The sequence below is a fragment of the Macaca nemestrina genome, chromosome 18 (assembly GCF_043159975.1).
Source record: "Macaca nemestrina isolate mMacNem1 chromosome 18, mMacNem.hap1, whole genome shotgun sequence".
NCBI lineage: Eukaryota > Metazoa > Chordata > Mammalia > Primates > Cercopithecidae > Macaca > Macaca nemestrina.
Window position 1 is genome coordinate 20065918 of NC_092142.1, and position 13820 is coordinate 20079737.

Genomic DNA, 13820 nt, shown 5'->3' on the forward strand with positions numbered 1-13820 from the left:
GAGACAGCGAGAGAGGGCCAAACTCACTTTTATAACAAACCCAGTCTCATGATAATGAATGCACACCTGCCATTATGACATCAGTTCACTCATGAGGGCAGCGTTCTCATGATCTAATCCTCTCTTAAAAGCCCACTTCTCAACACTGTTGCATTGGGGGTTAAGTTTCCAACACATGAACTTCAGATGACACATTAAAATCATAGCATTCTATCCCTGGCCCCCAAAACTCACGTCTTGCTCACATGCAAAATACACTCATTCTATCCCAGTAGCCCAGAAGTTTCAACTTCTTTCAGTGTGAACTCAAAAGTCCAAATTCCAGACTCATCTAAATCAGATACGGTTGAGTCTCAAGGCACAATTCATCCTGAGGTAAATTTCCCTCCAACTGTGGGCCTGTTTTACCTACTTCCAGGATACAGTTGCAGGACAGGCATCAAATGGACATTCCTATCCTGAAAGGAAGAAACAGGCAAGAAGAAAGGAGTAACTGGTCCCAAGTGAGTATAAAACCCAAGAGAGGAAACAATATTAAATCTTAAGATAGGCCAGATGTGGTGGCTCACACCTGTAATCCCAGCAGTTGGGGAGGCTGAGGCAGGCAGATCACGAGGTCAAGACATCCAGACCATCCTGGCCAACATGACGAAACCCTGTCTTTACTAAAAGTACAAAAATTAGCTGGGTGTGGTGGCACACGCCTGTAACCCCAGCTACTCAGGAGGCTGAGTCAGGAGAATCGCTTGAACCCAGGAGGCAGAGGTTGCAGTGAGCCAAGATCATGCCACTGCACTCCAGCCTGGCAACAGAGCGAGACTCCATCTCAAAAAAAAAAACAAACAAACAAACAAAAAAAAGATATCAAAATAATCATCTTTGACTGCATGTCCCACATCCTGGGCACACTGGGTTGGGAACTGACCCCCCCAAGGCCTTAGGCAGCTGGGCTCAGTCTACCCAGCATCTCTCATGGGTTGGAATCTCATCCCTGTAGTTTTCCCAGGCTGGAGTTACACACTGGCAGCCTTACAGTCTGGGGCCTCAAGAACTGCCCCACTCTCATGGCTCCACTAGCCTTTGCCCTAATGGGGACTCTGAAATGGCCCTGCCCCTGTGATACATCTCTTCCTGAGTCCCCCGCCTGTCTGCAACATCCTTTGAGATGGAGGTGGAGCCTGCCAAGGCACCACAGCACTTGTGTTCTGTGCACCTGTAGAATGAGCATCACATGGATGCTGCCAAGGTTCACGGCTTGTACTTTTTAAAAATTATCTTTTTAATTGACACATTGTATCTAAACAGAAATGGGATAAATTGTACATTATAATTGTACCTATTTATAGGGTGCAATTTGATGTTGCAATACATATATATATTGTATACTGATCTACAGCTTGTACTTTCTGGAGTGGCAGGTCAAGCCCCATGCGGGTCCACTTGAGCTATGGCTGGGGCAGCTGAGCTTGGAATTTAACTGCACCTCTCTGGAAACCTCGCCCTCAAGGTCCTAGCTTGCCTCAAAGATCTCTGAAATGCCTTTGGGGTTATTTTCCCGTCGTCTGGATGAATAAAACCTCGCTTCCTTCTACTCATATTAATTTCTTTTAAAAGGGCTGCTTGGCCAAACCCTTAATTTTCTCTACTGAACATGCTTTTTAAAAATTATTTACGGCCGGGCATGGTGGCTCATGCCTGTAATCCCAGCACTTTGGGAGGCTGAGGTGGGTGGATCACCTGAGATCAGGCCAACATGGCAAAACCCCATCTCTACTAAAAATACAAAAATTAGCCGGGCGTGGTGGCGGGCACCTGTAATCCCAGATACTTGGGAGGCTGAGGCAGAAGAATTGCTTGAACCCAGGAGGCGGAGGTTGCAGTGAGCAGAGATCACGCCACTTCATTCCAGCCTGGACAACAGGCTGAGAATTTTCCAAATCTTATTCTGCCTCCCTCTTCATTACACATTCCAGCTTTAAGTCATTTCTTTCTTCTCTCATTTTACTATAAGCCACCAAAAGAAGCCATTCAATGCCTTGAATGCTTTGCTGCTTAGATTTTTTTTTTTTTTTTGCCAGATATGTTCATCACTCTTAAGTTCTGCCTTCCACAAAGTCCTAGGACATAGACACAGTTCCACCAAGTTCTTTGCAACTGTATAACAAAGCTGGACTTTACTCCAGTTTCTAATACCTTGTTCCTCATTCCCATCTGAGACTTCATCAGAATGGTCTTTCCTATTTTCTACCAACATTTCCATCACAACCACTTAAGTAGTCTCTGGAAGATTTAGGCTCCTACTACAGCTCCTGTCTTCTGAACCCTCACCAGAATTGCCCTTAATGCTCCATTCACAACAATCTAGGCTTTTTCTAGCCGGCTCCTCCAAATTCTTCCAGCCTCTACCCATTACCCAGTTCCAAAGCTGCCTCCACATTTTCAGATTCTTGTTATTGCAGAAGCCTTACTTCTTGGTACCAATTTTCTGTCTTAGTTCATTTCGTGCTGCTATAACAGAATACTTGAGACTGGGTAATTGATAAAGAACAGAGATTTCTCTCTCACAGTTCTAGAGGCTAGGAAGTCCACATTTGAGGAGCCCACATCTGGCGAGGGCCTTCTTTCTGTGTCATAATATGGCAGAAGTCATCACATGGTGAAAGACAGAGCTGACCTGACTTTTATTTTTTAATTTTTATTTATTTATTTCCTCTGATACGGAGTTTTGCCTTTGTTGCCCAGGCTGGAGTGCAATGGCACGATCTCAGCTCACTGCAGCCTCTGCCTCCCGGGTTCAAGCAATTCTCTTGCCTCGGCCTCCCGAATAGCTGGGATTACAGGCATCTGCCACCACTCTCGGCTAATTTTTTGGGCTTTTTTGTTGTTGTTGTTGTTGTTGTTTTGAGACGGAGTCTCGCTCTGTCACCCAGGCTAGAAGGCTAGAGTACAGTGGCACGATCTCGGCTCACTGCAAGCTCCACCTCCCGGGTTCACGCCATCCCCCTGCCTTAGCCTCCCAAGTAGCTGGGACTACAGGCACCAGCCACCACTCCCGGCTAATTTACTTGTTTATTTATTTATTTGTATTTTTAGTAGAGACGGGGTTTCACTATGTTGGCCAGGCTGGTCTCAGACTCCTGAGCTCAGATGATCCACCCGCCTCGGCCTCCTGAAGTGCTGGGATTACAGGAGTGAGCCACTGCGCCCGGCCTGAACTGACTTTTATAACAAACCCACTCTGGCAATAACATTAATCTGTGTCCTCCTGACCTAGTCACCTCCTAATGGTTGCACTTCTCAACACTTTTGCTTGGGGATTTTCTAATACCTAAACTTTGGAGGACACATTCAAACCACAGCAAAGCCTTTGGCGAAGAGAGACAGAGAAACGTAAATATGCTGGCAGGTGTTCTGGCCTTCCCATGGCCATTCAGTGAGCACATAGCCCAGCCTAGCTTGAATTGAGAGACATGAATCTGCCGTTCCTTCAGCCACTCTCCTTCCAACTGGTCTCATCGTGCAGGCATTTCCCTGTCCAGAGGTGGTTGTAATGTCTCAAGTTAATTTTTTCCCATGCAACATAGAGCTTACGAAATGAAGCCAACTACTTCATCTGGTGGTCAGCCAGTGAAACCAATCTGTTTCTGCACTGGAGGAAGAACTGGCTGTGTTGGACCGAGTGAGACATGTCTCTCATCTCCATCATGGGAGATGGGAAAGTTCCTTTCTAAGTAACTCAAGGTGATTTTGATTATTTGCATTTTTGCCTTACTCTACTGAGTGTAGAAATCAGCCTTCTCACCCAGCCTTTTCAGGATGGAAGTCCATCTCACTGCTAGACAGCCTTTGGCCATCTTCCATTTTCCTTAATGTGAGTATTACATGCCTAGCCCCTTTGCAAACATGCATATACTGTTACACAAAAGCATAATTGTCGATTTACTCTCAAACCCTCCATGTAACCTGTGCTCTGTTCTTAATAGCATTTTCCCCACTTTCTCTCTAAAATAATAAAATCCCCATCCTGAGTCTCTCAAAGGCAGAACCCACCTTCCCTACATCCCCACCTTCAATGTAATTATCTTCCAACACTGATAAGGACTGAACATAACTGCTTACCCAAGAGCTAGATTTTTTTTTTTTTTTTTTTTTTTTTGAGAGACAATTTCGCTCTTGTCACCCAGGCTGGAGTACAATGGCACAATCTCGGCCCACTGCAACCTCCGCCTCCTGGGTTCAAGCAATTCTCGTGCCTCAGTCTCCTGAGTAGCTGGGATTACAGGTGCCCGCCACCACATCCAGCTAATTTTTGTATTTTTAGTGGAGACGACATTTCACCATGTTGGCCAATCTAGTCTTGAACTCTTGACCTCAGGTGATCCGCCTGCCTTGGCCTCTCAAAGTGCTGGGATTACAGGGGTGAGCCACTGCACCCAGTCCCCAAGAGCTAGATTTTTAAAGAACAAGGACTAGCTTGGTAACGAGGTTTGTCTGATGTCATCTGCTGGGCTATTTATAGGCAGGACCTTCTGCTTCTCACCGAGCTGATCTCTGGCCATCTCTTCCCCAGGACTCCAGCCTCTAACTCACCATGATTTCTGAAGAGCATATTGCTCTTTCACAGGAGGAGACATTAACTACCACATTGGCCCGAATAGAAAATGACCTCAAATTTCAGGCAGTCTTTCTCCTCAAAGTGGAGAACATTTTTTAAATTACAAAAATGTAATCCATCATATGAAAACAGTCTGTCCCTTGACCCTTGAGGAATGAGACCAGTCCCTGCCTCCCTCAGCTTTTTGTTGCTGAAGCTGTGGTTGGAGAACTATAATTAAAATTCAGTTGTTCTCTTAGCAACCCCCTCACTGACAGCTCCTTTACAGCTTGCATTGTGACTTACCTACCAGTCCAAGATTCAGGGATTTGAGATCCTGACCATCCTTCTATCCAAAATGACTAACAATCTTATTTGGAACAATAGGGTAGTTCCAGCTATCTGTTCATTCTGATTTCTCCCCCATTGGAAAAATTTTCTTGAAAAAATAGCTATTGGCTGGGCACAGTGACTCACGCCTGTAATCCCAGCACTTTGGGAGGCCGAGACGGGTGGATCACTTGAGGTCAGGAGTTTGAGACCACCCTGGCCAACATGGTGAAACCCTGTCTCTACTAAAAATATAAAAATTAACCAGGCATGGTGGCAGGCACCTGTAATCCCAGCTACATGGGAGGCTGAGGCAGGAGAATCACCTAAACCTGGGAGGCGAAGGTTCCAGTGAGCCGAAATCGTGCCACTGCACTCCAGCCTAGTTGAGAGAGCAAGACTCTGTCTCAAGAAAAAAGAAAAAAAAAAAAAAAAAATCAGAGACCCTGATTCAAAACATTTCTTCTAGTGAAGAGGCAGAGAAGCCAAGGCCAGACACGTGAAGACCCCCCAAACAGTCTCATGTCTTTGCTCAACTACGAAGTGACCAAGACAGGGCCCTGAAATAGCCACTTAGTGGCAAAAGGCTACATGAGAGAGTTAGTGAAGAAGTAATGCATCAAGAATGTGATTTTTATCTCCCTCAAGAGTCTCTTCCAGCTGGCCCTGGGGAGAAGCAAGTGATTGAAATTTCTTGGACACAGTTGTATAGTTGGAGCTACACATCTCTTCTAAGATTCTACAGCAAAACAGAGCCAAGTCCTTGGCAGGGAGGCAGCATGTGGCAGTGAAAAATGCATGGGTTCAAGAGCCAGACCAGCACAAACCAGGCTTTGCAGTGTGAAAAAGCGGGGCAATTTTAGGGAAGATAATCTCTCCGAACCTCCAAGGGAGAGGACAGTCATTCCCACCACAGGGGATCAAGTGAGAAATCGAAAGGCCTGGGCACAAAGCATGGCATATAGTAGGCATGCAATAAATATTGCTTCTCTTACCTCCCCTTTCCTCTGGAAATTTCCATCCATCTGTGCAGGCTCGTAGAGAAGCGATTGCGTCCCAGTTCTATCACTGACTAGCTGTGGAACTTTGGGCTAGTTATTTTTCTAAATCTCTGCATTTTCCTCTGTAAAGTAGAAATAATGATAATACCTCCCATCTAAGATTGTTGTGAAAAGTGCATTTTATTTTTTACCTCTAAATACCAAAAAGAGTCCATTTTAAATATATCAAGGGCCTTAGCAAATAAAAGTGGCCCAAACCTCTGTCAGCCTTTGAGAGGCCTTGGTGGTAGCCCTTATGGATATACTAGGAAAGAAATGATTGAAATTCAATGACAGTTACAGCAAAATAAGAAGAAAAAAATAAGGCCGGGTGCAATGGCTCACAACTGTAATCCCAGCACTTTGGGAGGCCAAGGCGGGTGGATCACTTGAGGCCAGGAGTTCAAGACCAGTCTGGCCAACATGACAAAACCCCGTCTCTACTAAAAATGCAAAAATTAGCCGGGCATGGTGGTGCATGCCTGTAATTCCAGCTATTTGGGAGGCTGAGGCATGAGAATCACTTGAACCTGGGAGGCAGAAGTTGCAGTGAGCCGAGATTGTGCCGCTGCACTCCAGCCGGGGCTGCAGAGCGAGAAACTGTCTCAGAAGAAGAAGAAAATCACCCTAGGGGAGCTTAGCCAACTAACCAAGAGTCTATGTTGAAGAGTCCCACTGCCTTTGCTCAAATACTACTTGAGTAGCTATCTGATTTGGGGGAGATTACTTATCTTCTCTGTATCATGGTTTCTGCAGCCATAAAATGAGGATAATAATAAGAATGTACTTTATAGAGTTGCTGTGAAATACCTAGCTCATCGCAATTGCTCTGTTAATATAATTGTTGTCATCAACATCACCACTATCATCAAGAATGAAATGCCTTTTGGCCAGGCGCGGTGGCACCTATAATCCCAGCACTTTGGGAGGCCGAGTGGTGGCGGATTGCCTGGGCTCAAGAGTTCGAGACCAGCCTGGGCAACATGGTGAAAGCCCTGTCTCTATTAAAAATACAAAAAAAAAGTAGCCTGGCATGGTGGTGCGTGCCTGTAATCCCAGCTTCTCAGGAGGCTGAGGCACGAGAATCACTTGAACCTGGAAGGCAGAAGGTGCAGTGAGCTGAGATCACGCCACTGCACTCCAGCCTGGGTGACAGAGCAAGACTGTCTCAAAACAAAACAAAGCAAAACAAAAAAAAAAGACAGGCTTTTTATTTTCTGTCTTGAGACAATGCCATCAGTTATCCAGTTGGCACAGTGAGGCCACCCCTCGGTTTATCCAGTGCTTCTGGGGCCTGTCTGTTGGAAGCTCAATGGAGAGGACGTAGTTGGTAGAGTGACCTGTGGTGGAGAGGGTTCCTCTGCGGGCACTTGTTTTGTAGACTGGACACACATACACGTCCTGATGCAGAAACATTGTACTCTCCCCAGGTTTCAGCCAAATGATGGGCAGTGGGTCATAGAGGATTTTGGGGAGAGATTCCCCAATCTGCATCGTTTTCCTGTCCCAACGGGCACCTTCTAAGAAGAGCCCTTTGATGTAGGCCCCATCTTCAGGGTTATCCTCCATCACTGTTTCTTGTGTGGTTACCTGGAAGAATAAAAAGCTATGAGTTCCATTGCCTGCCATTTTCCTACATGTGCAGCTTTAAGAGCCTGGAATTTTCTGATACTCAAAGTGCAACCTGGCTGCAATATCTACCTCTCCCAGGATCCAGGGACAATGGGGCTTCTGTGATAATATTCCTGCCCGCCATACATGGGCCAGGCCTGACTCCTAGTCAGTATGCTCCCTTCCCAATGGTGGGCTAGAGAATGCACTCAAGTAGGAGTCACATTACTCTAACACATTACCTCTAACTAGCTTAGTGACTTTGCATAATCCCTTCCCTTTCTGGATCTGGATTTATAAAGTGAGGGGTTGGGGTTAGATTCAGATTCAGAGACAGACTGGGTAAACAGTTCTGGAGATGAGTGTGGGGAGAATAAAGCCTTGATTTCTAGTTTCTGTGGTATAAAGACTTCCAGCATGGTCGATTTCAGTCTACCAACTATTTAACAAAATGCCTGAAAATGTAACCGATGGCCCTGGTGAGCTGATACGAGTGAGCTCCAGCACACCACTGCTTAGATTCAGGGGTGGTAAACTCAAATTCCTTTAGGTAATTGCAGAAAATGGACAAAGTATAGGAGAATAGGGAGGGGTGGGGATTATGGTGAACCAGAGAGCACAAGCTCCACTTAAAATCATTCAAATTATACTTTTAAAAAATTGTATGGTGAATGGAATGTTTTTCCCATTTCTAATTCTAAGTATCTATTGGAAGAATAGGAAAAAGCTGTTGACTTTTACAAATTTAACCAATATCCAGTGACTTTGTGAATTCTTCTACAGATGCTCGTCAACTTACAATGGGGTTATGTCCTGATAAACCCAACATAAGTTGGACATATTGTAAGTCAAAACTGCATTTAATATACCTAATGTACAACAAATATCATAGCTTGCCTAGCCTCCCCTAAATGTGCTTGGAACACTTACAATAGCCTGTAGCTAGGCAGAAATCATCTAACACAAAGTCTATTTTATAGTAAAGTGTTGAGTATCTTATGTAATTTATTGAATACTGTACTAAAAGTGAAAAATGGAATGGTTGTATGGGTACTCAAAGTGTGGTTTCTACTGAACGTGTATTTATTTCACACCATGAAATCAAAAAATTGTAAGTTGAACCATTGCAAGTAAAGTACTCTATGTTTTTAATCACTTTGGATTTCTAGGTATACAATCATTTCAACATCAAGGAAGATGGTTTTATCTTTTTTTCAATGTTTATCCTAGTCATTTTTCTTCTTGTTGTATTTATTTTGGATTAACATTGTCTTCAAAGACTAATCAAGTTAAGTTCATTCATAAACTGACTTAAGACAGGGCAACCGGTTTGTGACCTCTGAACTAGATGATTACAAAGGATCTTTCCACATAATTTAAAATTCTACAATGCTCTGTAACAGTCAATCTTAGCCATTCTACTCTCTATATATGACAGGGTGATGCTTGACTATCGGCCATTCTTTTAACTTTACTCCAAGCCAAGGACTACCCAAGGGCATTAACGTTCTTCCAAATGAAGAGTCCACCACGTTGAACAAACAGAGTGGGAGAGTGCCTTCATTTTTCTTGGTATTCTGATGGAATCTGGAAAGATTCCCTTTTTGTACAGAGACAAAGCATTGGGAATCCTCTATTTTAGGAGTAGCTTTTAGAGCTGCTGTAAATTATGCTAAATACTTCATATGTACCACTTCAGAAGCATTTGGGTCTTAACACATCCACATTTTTTGACTCATAAGGAAATTGGCAACATTGCTTTCTCTGGTCAGCCCCTTGAGTGAGCCTAACCCAAAGCACCCCTACCTCAAACTCAAATCCAATGTGGTCAATGGGGATAGTATATTTCCGGGCATAATTCTGAGAGATGCCAGTCAAAAAAGACTGTGTGAAGTAGAATCCAGAGATCCAAAATACCACAGGGGGCCCCTTGTCAATCCATTCCTGGAGAGCCACAGAAATCAAGATTCGAAATCAACAACACATCAAAGATAGTTCAAACGCAAGTCATGTAAACAAGTCCCATATAAAACATGTTTTTTCTTATTTTTCTTGAAACAGTCAGCCCTCTTGGTTTAGCTTCTCTCTTCCCACTTTTGAAATAAGGGTACAAAAAATATATTTATACTTTAAGAAAAGCCCAGGTACTACAAAAATTAGCTGGGCGTGGTGATGGGCGCCTGTAGTCCCAGCCACTTGGGAGGCTGAGGCAGGAGAATCGCTTGAACCCAGGAGGCAGAAGCTGCAGTGAGCCGAGATCATGCCATTGCACTCTAGCCTGAGCGACAAGAGTGAAACTTCATCTCAAAGAAAAGAAAAGAAAAGCCCAGGTGCAAGCTGATATCAGGGATACAACAGAGAGCGGTGGGGACTGTAGCAGTGGAGAATATGTACCTTGCCTAAACTGAGCAGCTGCCACTCATCTCCAGCAATAGTTGCTATGCCATGCGAGAATGCAGGCCCACTGTTTCAGGTCTTCTATTTTTTGCAGTACAAACATCTGGATTTTTATATGTAAAAATCCAATGTTTACATGCTGGCTCAAAAATGTTTAAATTACCAGGCAGCCAAACCAAACATAATTATTGTCCAAATCTATCCCATGAGCCACCAGTTTGTGATATTTATTCTAGTTCCTGTTCCTGGCTCCATAATCTTTTTTTTTTTTTTTTTTTTTTTTTTTTCAGATGGAGTCTTGCTCTGTCACCCAGGCTGGAGTGCAATGGCGCGATCTCAGCTCACTGCAACCTCTGCCTCCCAGGTTCAAGTCATTTTCCTGCCTCAGCCTCCCAGGTAGCTGAGGCTACAGGCATGAGCCACCACTCCCAGCTAATTTTTTTGGTATTTTTAGTAGAGATGGGGTTTCACCATGCTGGCCAGACTGGTGTCGAACTCCTGACCTCAAGTGATCTGCCCACCTCAGTCTCCCAAAGTGCTGGGAATACAGATGTGAGCCACTGTGCCCAGGCATCTATAATCTTTTCAAGAACTTTGAAGTCTCCCTCCTCCTTCTAACTCCGGGAAGACTGTTTCCAGAGGCTCAATCTAGGATGCTCTGTGGCTGCCTGCCCTCCTCCCCCTGCCTCTAGTCTGTCATTGCAGAATGTCCTCTCCACCTAAGTGAGCATGCCAGGTTCCCGGTTACCCCTGACTCCGATACCTGGAAGAAGGTCAGGCGGGCCAGCAGGTCAGCCACGTAGCCCCCCAGAGGCTTCAGTGATGGGTAAGACTTGGCTGCCCACATGGCTGGCACTTTACCCACAAGCATGCTGTTAAAGACTTCCTCTAGCTCCGAGGACATCAGGACCTGTCCTTTGATGGCTCGGCCAAGATCGATGAGGCTCCTCCGAACCACTTTGGTCAGCCTGCAAGAACAGAGGAGCTGGCTAAGTTGGACTCTCCAGTGGCCACATTCTACCCGAGTCCACTGACTCCTGTCTCCTCATACTTATCCCCCCTTTAAAACGTCAGTTAATTAATGCACAGTCATTAATTGAGAAAAAATTAAATCACCCATTACCTTGCTACCTCAAGATAACGTTGATGTATATCTTTCCAGATTTTTCTCTATGTAAACACAAATTATTTTTAATGAGATCATACTATATTATATTTCTGCAATCTGTTTTTCTTTCTTAGCATATAGGAAACATCTTTCCAATTCAATAAATAGAGACCTAAATTGTCCTTTTTTCTTTCTTTTTTTTTTTTTTTTTTTAGAGATGGGGTTTCCACTCTGTCATCCAGGCTGAAGTGCAGTAGTGCAGTCATAGCTCACTGCAGCCTCGAACTCCTGGGCTCAAGTGATCCTCCTGCCTCAGCCTCTGGAGTAGCTGGGACTACAGGTGTGCATCACCATGCCTGCCCTTTTTAATGACTGCAAAGTGTTCCATTTTGTTTAACTATTCCTCTATTGTTGACGTGTTATTTCTAGATTGTTGTCACTATCAACAACATTGCTAGCAAAATTCATCCATCTCAATCTTTTTGCAAATTTTAAATTATTACTAAAAATATTTCTAGGTCAGAGAGCATGCACAGTTTCAAGGCTTTCAATTCCTATTGTCAAAGTTGTTCTTTTTTTTTTTTTTGAGACAGAGTCTTGCCCTGTCACCCAGGGGAGTGCAGTGGTGCAGTCATGGCTCACTGCAGCCTTGATCTCCCAGGCTCAAGGAATCCTCCCACCTTGAGTCTCCTGAGTAGCTGGGACTACAAGCACATGCCACCATGCCTACCTGATTTTTTTTTAAGTAGACACAAGGTCTCCCTATGTTGCCCAAGCTGGTCTCAAACTCCTAAACTCAAGTAATCCTCCCATCTCAGCCTCCCAAAGTGCTGGGATTACAGATGAGCTACCACGCCTGGCCCAAGGCCCTTTTTTATCAACTATAAGGTGCAGGCCTGAGAAAAGGCAACTGAAGGGCAGCCTGGGAGATGTCAAATTCACCTGCCTCTCCCTCTGACCTCTATGTTACAAGGCCCAGCCAAGCCTGGAGGGAATTCCCCTGAGGAGACCAAAGAATCTGCCACTACAAAAAGCTTTTCATCTCCAAAGATTTATGGAATCTCAACTGAATGGACATGAGAATGACACATGCAGGAAAAGGATTTCTGGATGTGTAACCACCAAACCATTGTATCAAGAGGAATGTGGTTGGGTGCGGGGGCTCACGCCTGTAATCCCAGCACTTTGGGAGGCCGAGGTGGGTAGATCACTTGAGGTCAGGAGTTTGAGACCGACCTGACCAACATAGTGAAACCCCATCTCTACTAAAAATACAAAATTAGCTGAGCGTGGTGGCGCACACCTGTAATTCCAGCTACTCAGGAGGCTGAGGCAGGAGAATCGCTTGAACCCAGAAGGTGGAGGTTGCAATGAGCCGAGCTGAGATCGTGCCATTGCACTCCAGCCTAGGCGACAAGAGCGAAACTCTGTCTCAAAAAAAAAAAAAAAAAAAAAAAAAAAAAAGGAATGTAAAATTCAGACATGTGTTAGATAAGCAGACAAGGGTAAAAGCTACCATCTGAGGGATTACACCACAGACCTCTATTATACCTAAAGACCTACTTGCAAAGATTCTCTTTCTATTCTTGCAACTATGAGCTCTGCTAGTTTTAAGGTTTTAGTACCCAAGGAAAGAACACTTGCCGAGAAGACACAGTCACAGTTCCCCTGAATTGGAAGCTGAACTGTCGCTGAATCATTCTGGGCTCCCTATACCACTGGGTGAAAAGGCAGAAAAAAAAGAAAGAAAAAAAAGATAGTGGGGAGATGATTAATCCTGACCATCGTTGGAAAATAAGATTGGTTTCCCTTTTTGTTTTCTTTTGAGACAGCATCTCACTCTATGGCCCAGGCTGGAGTGCAGTGGTGCAATCTTGGCTCACTGAAACCTCCACCTCCCAGGCCCAAGCAATCCTCCCTCCTCAGTCTCCTGAGTAGCTGGTTCTACAATGCCCAGATAATTTTTTATATTTTTGGTAGAGATGGGGGTTTTGCCATGTTGCCCAAGCTGGTCTCCAACTCCTGAGCAATCTGCCCCCCTCAGCCTCCTAAAGTGCTGAGATTACAGTGCTGGGTGGCCTAAGCCACCGCATCTGGCTTGCTCTCCTTTGTAGAATGCCCAGTGGTAAAGGCCAGTGAAAGCCCCTGCAACCACCAAGAAAGAGCTCCAGTGGCCTTAGAGGAGAATCACAGCAGAGGAGGGAAGCCATTAGTTTTGGTGTCCAGTTGGACAGTCCAGGACTACAGCCCATCATGCCAAGGTGTCTGACTCAGAACAGGTGGCCTCGTCCTAGGCTCACACCCCATACCTTGCTTGGTCCCTGTTACGGCCAACTGCCTGTTGACTCTAAAGAGTAACCCTAGGCCAGGCGCAGTGGCTCATGCCTGTAATCCCAGCACTTTCGGAGGCTGAGGTGGGTGTATCACCTGACATCAGGAGTTCGAGACCAGCCTGGCCAACATGGCGAAACCCCATCTCTACTAAAAGTACAGAAATTAGCCGGGCATGGTGGCATGTGCCTGTAATCCCAGCTACTCCGGAGGCTGAGGCAGGAGAATCTCTTGAACCTGGGAGGTGGAGGTTGCAGTGAGCCGAGATCGCGCCACTGCACTCCAGTCTGCGACAAAAGCGAGACTCTGTCTCAAAAAAAAAAAAAAGAGTAACCCTAAAACTCAGGAAGTCAAGCAACTCTCAAATAACATTCCTCCAGTACCCTAGTCCTCTGGAATTAGGGCTGTC

At 45.0% G+C, this 13820-nt stretch overlaps 1 protein-coding gene across 2 annotated transcripts in view; it reads right to left on the reverse strand.

Annotated features, from left to right (window-relative positions):
- Positions 1 to 7158: 7158 nt before the first annotated feature.
- The window catches only part of LOC105485052 (dynein axonemal heavy chain 3), a 208513-nt gene continuing 201851 nt past the window's right edge, over positions 7159 to 13820 (reverse strand). The window contains exons 60-62 of one of the 2 annotated variants that reach the window (XM_071084215.1): positions 10736 to 10940; positions 9382 to 9519; positions 7159 to 7554 (exon numbers count right to left, since the gene is read on the reverse strand). In XM_071084215.1, the coding sequence (XP_070940316.1) occupies positions 7201 to 7554; positions 9382 to 9519; positions 10736 to 10940 (697 nt within the window). In that variant the 3' untranslated portion in view covers positions 7159 to 7200. The remainder of the gene's footprint in view (positions 7555 to 9381; positions 9520 to 10735; positions 10941 to 13820) is intronic. The other variant, XM_071084216.1, reaches the window with a different exon arrangement.